General features: G+C 30.9%; 1 protein-coding gene and 1 long non-coding RNA gene across 2 annotated transcripts; both read right to left on the bottom strand.

The window, feature by feature from the left end:
• Nucleotides 1-3,804: 3,804 nt before the first annotated feature.
• LOC140172998 (uncharacterized) lies at nucleotides 3,805-4,730 on the bottom strand. The gene is made up of 2 exons (XM_072228414.1): nucleotides 3,959-4,730; nucleotides 3,805-3,839 (listed from the first exon to the last, which is right to left on the bottom strand). The coding sequence occupies exons 1-2, from the start codon at nucleotides 4,728-4,730 to the stop codon at nucleotides 3,805-3,807; spliced, it is 807 nt and encodes a 268-aa protein (XP_072084515.1).
• Nucleotides 4,731-6,200: 1,470 nt separating this feature from the next.
• On the bottom strand, nucleotides 6,201-8,083 carry LOC112776789 (uncharacterized). The gene is made up of 3 exons (XR_011877832.1): nucleotides 7,947-8,083; nucleotides 7,216-7,578; nucleotides 6,201-6,524 (listed from the first exon to the last, which is right to left on the bottom strand). It is a non-coding gene; the product is annotated as an uncharacterized lncRNA (long non-coding RNA).
• Between the last annotated feature and the right edge of the window lie 2,917 nt (nucleotides 8,084-11,000).

Raw genomic sequence — 11,000 nt, 5'->3', positions numbered from 1 at the left:
ATTAAAGGGTTGAAATTTTCTGGTTTTTAGAAGAGGTGCGTTTCTTTTGACAAATTGATTTTTATTAAAATTGTTCATCTTTGCAAAAGCATTTTCACCAGAATTTTTTTGAACTTTTGGACTTTTTGAATATGAGGTTTTGTTGTAAAATTGTGGTTTCTTGAAAGCAACCTCATTTTTCGAAATGTACCCCAAACTTGGCCTGTTTGAACTAGGTTCGGTTCTTGGTGAAGGCTCAATTTCACTTGTGTATACTTCATCAAATTTTTCTTCAAATATTGGAACATATCCAATACCAGATTTGTTTGGTGTGGATTTAGTATTTGATGAAGAAGCCACAAATTTCATAGAGGAATCATTGAAAACTGCACTTTCCTTGGCTATATAACCTAAACCAGATTTTTCAAATAATGGTCTTTGGCTTGCAAGTAATCTGTCCAAGTTACTAGAACTTTGAGCAAATTTTGCTAAGTCACCATTCAGTCTTTTAATCATATCATTTAATCTTTCATTTTCAACAATTAACTCATGAGAAGGATCCACAATGTGCTTTCCTTTTAATTTTTTAAGTTCAGATTTTACAAATCTGTTTTCTTTAATAATGTCCAAAGCACATTCAGTTTCCTTCACTTTTTCTCTTAAAAAATCATTTTCAGCTCTTAACACATCTCTTTCAGATCTGCACTCATTGTACTTGTCAAGCAGTTTTGAGGTGTTTAAAGTGAGATCATTAATAATAGCATGTAAATCATCCATAGACAAGTCAAAGTAATTTACCTCATCAAAATTATTGTTTCCAGCCATGAAACAGTCTTTGTCTTCACCTTCAGAATCTTCTTCCTCATTGGAGTCGTTCTCGAGATCCTCCCAAGCTGCCATGAGCACTCTCTTCCTTTCCTTCTTTCCTTTGTCCTCCTTTTTGAGCTTTGGACAGTTTAGTTTGAAGTGTCCAGCCTCCTTGCAATGATGTCACGTCACCTTGCTCAAGTCTATCTTGTGTTCCTTTGAGCTTGAACCCTTGTATTTGCCCTTGTTCTTCATCATCCTTCTAAATCTCCCAGCAAAAAATATAAGCTCATCATCTGAAATACCATCACTAGACTCACTCTCTTTTGGTTCTATTTTTGACTTGAGGGCTATTCCCTTTTTCTTTAAGTCCGAGTTTGTGTGTGTTGTTTCATAGGCAAGGAGTTTTCCTCTCATCTCATCATAGGTTATAGGGCTTAGGTTATTGCTCTCAAATAGGACAGTGGCAGTGGTTTCCCATTCTTTTGTGAGGCTTCTAAGGAGTTTTCTCACTAGAATTTGTTCTGAGTAGTTTGTACCCATAGCATCAAGGTTGTTGATTATGATTGAGAATCTCTCAAACGCTTCATCAATGCTTTCTCCATCCTTCATGTTGAACATCTCATATTCTTTTCACAGCATATCAATCCTCGTTTCTTTAACTTGTTTAGTACCTTCATGTGTAACCTGGAGTTTTTCCCAGATTTCTTTGGCTGTCTTGCATCTAGATACCTTTCGGTACTCTTCAAAGCTGATAGCACAGTGAAGAAGGTTGATGGCTTTAGCATTCAGCTCCATCTTCTTCTTGTCATCCTCATTCCATTCAGCTTCTTCTTTTGGAGTCACCACTCCATCAGCACTTATTTTTGTTGGAATCTTGGAACCGCTCATAACAATCTTCCATATGTTGTAGTCAATGGATTGGATGAAGATCCTCATCCTCTCTTTCCAGTAGGCATAGTTCTTCCTGTTGAAGAAAGGTGGCTGGTTGTTTGACTGGCCTTCGATGAGGGTGTAGGCAACTGTGGTTGTGCCGAAGTTGTTCGCCATTGGATCTTTGCTCCAAGCGGTTAAGCTTGATTCTTGAGACCTTTGCTCCTGATACCAATTGAAGGTAGTGGTAGGCTTAAAGAATGGGGGGTTGAATCTATGCCATCCTTTTAAGTTACTAAAATGACCCTTTAAAGCAAACTTTGAATTCTGATTTTGTTTGAACTCAGCAGCGGAAATTTATGAGACAATTTATTTTTGTCTCATGAATATCAGAAAATAGAACATTGCAGAGAACAGAAAAGCTAACACCAGCATGTATCCTGGTTCGGTTGCCTTGTGCTATGCAACCTACATCCAGTCTCCTCCACAACAATGGAGGAATTTCCAGTATAGTTAAAAGTATTACATACACCAATTCCACAGGATTAACTCAATCCTTTCACACTCAAGTTCTAACCTAACTTGACATTGGCTATGGTAATACCTAACTCTTCACTCTTAGTGCTAACCCAACTAAGAAAAGGATACCTCACAGGTACAAGATACAAGACATAAACATACCTAAAGAAATCTGAAAATAACTCTAGGCTTTTCTCTCAAGTGTATCACTCAGCCTCTTTTCACTCATGGCTTTTACTTGAGCTCTCTCAATATGCCTTTTCACTCAAGAAATTACAGAAAGATAAACATTGAAAAGTAAAATATAATCTGTAAAAACATGAAGGAGATTGACTTCATCAACAGCCTCTTTGCTATGTGATAAACCAGATTTGCATGTCTCTAATTCAGTTCTTCATTTTTGGAGGAATGCTTCTTTGAAAGAAAGCACTGTCCAAGTAGAGGAACTTCTTCAGAGAACTTTTTTACAGAACAAAACCTCAATACACTGGGTTATCTCTCCTTGGTGTCTGAATGAACAGCAAACCTCTTTTATCTCCTTGCATGTTGCTTGGTTGCTCTTCCTAGGTCAACTTCTTGAGCAGTGTGCTTCACCAACCCCAGCCGTTCACTTTCTCCCATTTTTACTCAAATTAGGGACTTTGCTTCTGACCTCCTTGGTTGACCGAAAGCCATAAGTCATCATGAACAAAAGTTTCCAATGGTAAAACCTTATCTCAGCCCTTGAAAACTAACTTGGTCCCCAAGATATGTTTAAGACCGTGGATTTACAGCAGAGAGGAACAGACAACATCTTTTCCATGTATCTCAGAATGGATAGGCAGAATGTTGAAGATGAAGAGAAGAAGATCTGATGCATGTAAAAGGAAATCGGTTACCTTTAATCTTTTCTTAAGCTTGATTTGGTTTGAACTTGCTGATTTGACGTCTGCCTTTCAAGCTTAATCTCTCTCTTTCTTGCTTCTTTGGTGATTAGTTTAGGGAAGAAGCTCTCTCTCTCTCTCTCTCTCTCTCTCTCTCTCTCTCACTTTTTTGAGTTTCTGACCAACACACAGAAGTGAACGTTGCTTGTGATGTGAGATCAAATTGGAGGGATTTGTTGCTAACGGGCTTGGATCGGATTTGATTCATGCAACCCGTTTGGCCCATCTGACTTCTTTCTTTGTTTTTCTTTGGGCTTCTATTTTTGTTATCAGCCCACCAGCCTTGCTATTTTATTTTCATTCCATTTGGGCTATTAAATTAAATTTTGGCCTGCAACATTTAATAAATAATTAGCAATATGTAATTATCAATAATCAACACTAATTATTTATTTTGCTAAATAAAATAATATTTGTCATCATCAGTTATATTAGTTAGTTTCTTAACTCAACAAAATAAATCACCAATTAAAGTACCACGTCGAATAATATTAGAATTTTTAATAATGTCAACAGAATCATCATAAAAATTTATACATAATCCTTGTTTACAAACTTAGATAAAGAAATCAAATTTTTAGAAAAATTTATAATATAAAGGGTTTTTTCTAAATCTAAAATACAACCAGTACTTAATACAAGTCTAAATGTTCCAATAGCTTCCACACGTGAACGCATCCGATTGTCCATATAGATGCTTAGTTCACTTCCTATCGGTTTCCTTTTCCTTATGAAACCCTGCATGGTATTTGAAATATGAATTTCAGCACCAGAATTAATCCACCAAGTGTCATGACATATTTCAACAAAATTAGATTCAAAACACACTAAAGGAATAAGATCACAAAGGTTAGTACCTTTCTTTTCAAGCCAAACTTTAAATTTTGGGCACTCCTTCTTCATGTGTCTTTTCTTTTTACAAAAGAAACACCGTGCACCTTCTTTCTTCATAGGATGGGATACAATACCCTTTTCTTTCTTCTTATGAGCTTGCTTTTTACTACCCTCATTTGTCACTAATAATGCACTTTTACCAAGTTTCTGAATTAGCCTTCCTTCCTCTTGCACACACATCACCAGTAATTCATTAATGGACCATTTTTCCTTATGTGTGTTATAAGAAATCTTAAATGGTCCGTACTGGGCAGGAAGAGAATTTAGAATAAGATGCACCAGAAATGAGTCAGAGATCTCAACCTCTAAAGCTTTCAGTTGTGTTGTAATGTCTCTCAACCTCATGATGTGTTCACGCACACCTCTTACGCTGGTAAGCCTCATAGATGTCAATTGTGCCATTAGGGTGCTTGCAAGTGCCTTACTAGAAGACTCAAATTGTTCATCAATAGCCTTCATATAATCCTTGACATTCCTACAATCAGGAATTGAACCTCGGATACTAGCTGAAATACGAGACTTAATAAACATCATACTTAAACGGTTGGATTTCTCCCACCGTTCGTATAATGCTACCTCGGCTTGAGAACTAGTATCAGTAGGTGTTGGAGACTCTTCCCTACAAAGAGCATAGTCAAAGTCTGCACACCCCAAGTGAAAGAGAATCTTATCTTTCCATTCTTTATAGTTGCCACCACTTAACAAATGAACTTCAGATACGGTTTCAGATATCATTACTGCTGCAAATAATAAATCATGCTAACATTACTCAATTTTAAATAGGCACATCAAAATCTATAATATATGATAATACATGCCAATGCAAGTCATATCAAAATAAATTCATAGTGTCATTAAAATTTACCTGTGGGCAAAGATTTTAACACACATAATATTCACTATATCAACTAATAAAGTATTGAAACTAGAAAATAAAATACTACTTCTTAATACATGTAGGCTAATTAAGAAGTAAGAAATATTTTCTATTTCAATCTAATTATATGTGAATAACATAATAAATTCCTGTGGGTAAATTTATTATATAATTCACAACAATTACAAATATATCATATTAATATTTATGTGATTTCCTTAAATATAATTATTATCAAGAATGCTGTAGCTACTCCTCAATAAATCATATATTAATCACAATATGATATGCAGTGGAAGAATTTATATTGCATGCAATTATAATCATTAAATAAATAAATTCAATAACATCATTGATATTAAAAGTGAAGATGATCTAGTGGACAACTATTTGCCAATATTTAGAAGATCCAAATTCAAACCTCAATCCGACCAAAATTTGAATTTTTATAACAAATTTAAATTTTGAAACCCAACAACTTCAACGTAAAAGTAGCAAGCATTTAATGTTATACAACAAACAAAATTCATCCATTGAAGCATTTTTTATTATGTAATCAGAATTGAGAACCCAAATTTTATAAAGTTTATAAACACTGGTGTTCTTTTCTATCAAAGAACAGACCAACTATAATATTAACAAATTGGACCACAACAAACTGGACATCGGGGACTATTCTCCTATTGAATAGGCGAACTAGGGTTTGAAGAGATAGTTTTTCAAAATATTAGGTGAACTGTGTGTAAAACAGGTAGTTCGCCAAGACATTGCTTAAACTGCATACGAAAACAAAAAAAAAGTTACATGGTAGTAAATAATATTCTTTATTTTATTTTTTTTAAATAATAATTTTTTTCATTCTTTAAGAAAAAAAATTCATATGTACATATTGTCACAATCATCATTTGTATTTGTTTGATATTTGCTAATGTTGGATATCAAAGATATGTTACTTAATTACATAAAGTTTTACATAAAAGAAATGTTAGGAGATCAATATTTTTTATTTATATTAGTTATTATTTTCGATCAACACTTTATTTTATATTATTAAGATTTAGAGTTTAAAATTTAATACTTAAAATTTAGTATTGGTGATATATTGGATAAGATAAATTTTATTTGTCTCGTATAATTGTTTTAATTTTTAGATAAATCCATAATTATAAATTCAGTTATTACGTCCGAGATACTAAAATTAAAATTTCAAGATTAAATTAAAATTATTATCAAACAAGCAAATCAATTTTCTATTAAAATAATACTTATTTCATAACATCAAATATTGATTTAGGTTAATAACCAAATCAGAGATGACAATAAAAAAAAATACATAGCATAATAATTAACCAGATAGTAAGCTTCATATATATGCAATAACTATAAAGACCAATGCTACACAATGGTACAATTTATTAGGGCATGTATAAATAAGTCAAAAGATGCGCCATATCGATATTATTATATATTTGGTTACAGATGCATATGATTGATAGGTTGGTATTAGGTTGTTGTTTCCTCATCAATGACTCCATATGCTTTACCGCTATTAGAAGTCTTTGTTGAAAAAATATGTGTAAACTTTCTATTAACTTCTGAAGGCTCCATCATAAATTTACGATTTCTCACCATTCTTCTATTTTCAGGATTCTCTGATTCAGCAATTTTATTTGTTACAATAATTAGAGGATTCAAGTTAAAAAATCTTGCGATAACAATATAATAAAAGTTTTGAACTTGCTTGATGCTTTAAGGAGCAATAAAACACATATGTAGCTTTTCGTTCCCTAAAACTCCATTATCAACCACTTATTAAGTCAACATATGACTAGAATATAAGACATTGAGTTTTCTAATAAATAATGAATTTTTAACTAGTTTTGAATAATATATAATTAAAATGATTTTCACAAATAATAGTTTAAACAAGTTATATACTTTTATAATGTTGTAAAATTGGCTAAAACGTATGCTAATAATATGATAAGATACTCTTTGTATTATTTTCAAGAAAAAGTATAAGGAATCAAATTTTAGTTAGTCAATATTTGTTTTTTATTTTAAAAAATTATTTTTTAAAAAATTTAAGATTTATAATTTAAGATTTGGGGTTAAAAATTTATAATTTAGAGTATAAAATTTAAGATAAATAAAATAATTTTAAAAACATTGATTGAAATTGGCTGAAAAAATTAATTCCCTAAGACCCTATAACATACATTACTCAATTTTGAATTATTCTCCTAACTAAGTTGCGTTTTTGAAACAAATTAGACCATTTATTGTCAAAAGTTGAAAGTACTTAGAGAAAATAGACATTAAAAGAGGAAAAAAAATCCTCACCAGTATCTCCGAGGTATGATGGATATTGATTGGCAGGATAGTAACTAGTTGAAGTAGTAGTAGTAGTATAAAGAGGGCTTGCTTCAGTTTTTGGTGCCACAAACATAGAACTTGTAAATGGCCAAGGGAAATTTATTCTACCACCCGGAAAATTAATATCTATTATTGTTTTGTCAAGTTGATAGTCACTGGGAGTATAGCCAACCAAACGAATAGTATAGTGACCCTTTTTAGTGTTAGGTACCAAAGAAGGATTAGCTTCTTGAAAGTAGTCATTGGGAAGATGATAACCAATTGAGCCACTTGTTGAACCTTCTAACTCATTAGACCATGCAACGTTACTATGTGCTGGAATTCTCTCTTCTAGTGAACATCAAAGGAAAAATGTCTTATAATTGCAATCATTTTTTAAAGGAAAAAAAAAGTGTACTTTTTGTCTCTAATATTTATAATTTTTTTAAAAATATCTTTAATATTTAATTTCATTCAATTTTATTTGGAATAGTTTTTATTTATGTCAAAATTATTAATGGAGGTTAACTCTATTTAAAACATTAAAAATAAAATTAAATAAGTTAAACATTAGAAACAAAATTAAATAAAATAAAATATTAGAGTTATTTTAAAAAAAAATTATAAATATTAAGAAAAAAAGTATATTTTATTTTTATTAAATTGAAAATAAAATTCATTGCAAAAATTAAAGGGATAAAAAAGAAAAGATGACTCACCATTATCTGGTATTTTGTGAGTTAAGACCTGCGTAGATAAGAGAAAAGTAAAAAGAAGAGCAAATGAAAAACATGACATTGAGTTCTTCATGATAGAAGAAAGAAAAAGATAACCTCTGAGTGTGTGGAATCCATTGAAGTAATTAGCCTCATATATATAGGTTGAGAACCCACAATAATGACTAACAGAAAGATATTATATTTTGAAGATGTTTAGCCACTTGGCTCTTACAAAAGCCAAAAGAACAAACACTCATATACTATGTAAACGCAAGGTTCTAAAAACCAAATTCGAATTACCCTAATTATTGGTTGATTATTAATTTATTGATTTAATTGATTTAACTATGGCCTAACTAAAAAAATATTTTATAATAAAATAATAAATAAATTATAAATAAATATTTTAAAACATAATTAAAGTCTAATATAAATTTTAAAATATCTTTTAAATTTAAAATAATATATAAAATATCATCAATTAAAGTCTTAAGAACGGTAGAAAAAGTAAAAACTTAAATTTAAATATAAAATGCCAACATAAAAGTGTCATTAATTATCAAAATCCACAAAAATTTACTGCAAATTTACTGTATTTAGATCATCTTCACCTTCATTTCCACCTCTTGAGAAGAAGAATCAAAATACAGATGCAACATAAATCAAAGATCATTACTACCATTATTACTTTGATATAAATCGGCATCAATATCATCTAATAAAATAACATATTATTATTATGTTAAAAACTAACAATATTCTAATAAATCATCAAAAAATAAACTATAATACTTACGTAATAAGTCTTCCACATTACTAGAAAGATCAAGCTCTTTTTCTACCGCTTCTTCCGTCACCCAAAAATTAACTAAATTGATAATTTCATAGTCGATTAGATCATATTGTACCTTTTATTTTTTTTCTTTTTTTTTCTAAGAAATTAAATACAATATATGAAACAAATTTGTTATCACAAAGTTTGCATGTGAAATGATATGATACGAAATGAAATATATATTACCAAAATTTAAGATATAAATTATAAGTAACATACACAATATCATTTAGTCTATTATGCTCTGATCTTTTTTTTTGTATAAATTTGATAAAAAAAAACTCCAATTTAGTCTATCAGCAAATACTTCTTAGTTGATATTATTATCCATAACTAAAATTAATAAATCATTAACACAGTCACAATCTAATCTAAGTAAATTAAATCACAAAACAAAATAACAAAAAACAACACAAGTCAACAACAAATCACTAATCAATAATCACAAGACATTCAATAATCAACAATCAATAAATTAAAATAATAAAACTACAACACACAAAACAGCAGCATAGTGACACACAAAAACAGCAGCATAGCAGAATCAAAGCTAATCAATAATCAATAATCATTAAATTAAATAATAAATCACAACACAGTGACACACAAAACAGTAGCATAGTAGAACCAAAGATAATCAATAAGAAAGTAATCCTTCACTAAAAATTAAAAACACAACCACAAACTTCGAACGAAAGAGCATAAAAAAGTAAAAATAAGAAAAATGAAGAACAAACGACTGAGCCACTAACTTTCGAAAATAATGCCGACAGATCGTTGATTGATGGATGACACTGACCAAACGACAGCGAGAATATGCAGACGACGGCGAGAAGATGAAGACGACGGATGGGCCGAGTGCTCGCAAAAGAAGAGAGCAGGGATTGGAGACTTGGGGGCAGTGGCTACACAGACGAACGACAACCAAGCTCGACGGATGGATGACAGAAGTAAATCGACAAAACAGCAGCGGCAGCAGTTAGGATTGAAAATGGGGGAGTGATTCAGAGTTCTACAACTTGAGTCAGGTGAGAGAGTGAGATGTGAACTTGTGAAGAGAACATGGTCGAGTTTTTTTCGTTTAACCGTTAAAGCCAAAAACGACACCGTTTCTTTTTGAATCGGTCGGTTTTCAGTTTGATATAACCGACTAATTTTCAACCGATTCAGTAATTTTTTAACAAATTTTAATTTTGACGGTTTTATATACTTAAATAGACCGTTATATTACTGGTTTACAGTTGGATCGATTTGACTAACTAATTTAGTCCGATTTTCAGAACCAAAAGTAAAAGTATTACTATTTCAACAATCATTTGGTCCAGTAACATTTGTAAGTTTTATTGCGTGTTATGATAAGCATGTATTCCTTCGATGATATTAGAGCCCAGGGTCTCTATTATATTGTTTTGATTTTATTATCAAATTAATTTTTTCATGTATTTCTTTCTTAGTTACTAGACATAAATTTTCCAATATTCGTTGGTCAAAAGTGAATGATCATTTTTTAGTTTTGTCCAAATTTACTACATTTAACTTATGATACATGCCATATATTTTGGTGTCCTCTCTTAAAGAATTGTTACAATTGGTACAGTGCCAACAAAACAATAATGCACGAAATTGTTTTGTGCTTATGAAATTAAAGGCCAACAAAATTTTCCCTTTTAATTTAGTAGTTTAAATTATGACTCGATATTAACCACTTACAATGTTCCCTGGTGATTGTTGCACTACAATTATTTATTTCCTCTAACACCATTCATAAATTCTTAAATTCAATTATGAAAATGTGTCCGATTAAAATGTGGCATATGCTTATGATGATATGCTAGACATGCTTATTCTTTTTCTAACGATTAATTTCGACAAAATGGGAAAAAAATAATGAGTATCTAAGTTGAGTGTATAAATTATCTTGATAATATTTTTTTATGTCTATGGATAGATCATCGATATTCAAGTGTTATCAGTTGAAATTTAAGTATTTAACTAATTTTATTGAGAGGGAGAGAGAGGGAGAGAAAGGGAGAAGAGAGATATTGACTTGAATGATAGATCACAATAAAGATTACCAATATATACTCAGCCCCTTTCTTGTGATAAAAGTCAGAGACTATATAACTAACTCCTTGCTCTAGAGGTTTTAGTGAGGCCTTTACTGACTTTGTTTTGCCATTAAAGCTTTAATTTTAACGGGGATAAATTATTATTTTTAT

The sequence above is a fragment of the Arachis hypogaea genome, chromosome 19 (assembly GCF_003086295.3).
Source record: "Arachis hypogaea cultivar Tifrunner chromosome 19, arahy.Tifrunner.gnm2.J5K5, whole genome shotgun sequence".
In the NCBI taxonomy this organism is placed as follows: Eukaryota; Viridiplantae; Streptophyta; class Magnoliopsida; order Fabales; family Fabaceae; genus Arachis; species Arachis hypogaea.
Note: the sequence above shows the minus strand (reverse complement) of the source record. Positions and strands in the feature narration are given on the sequence as shown.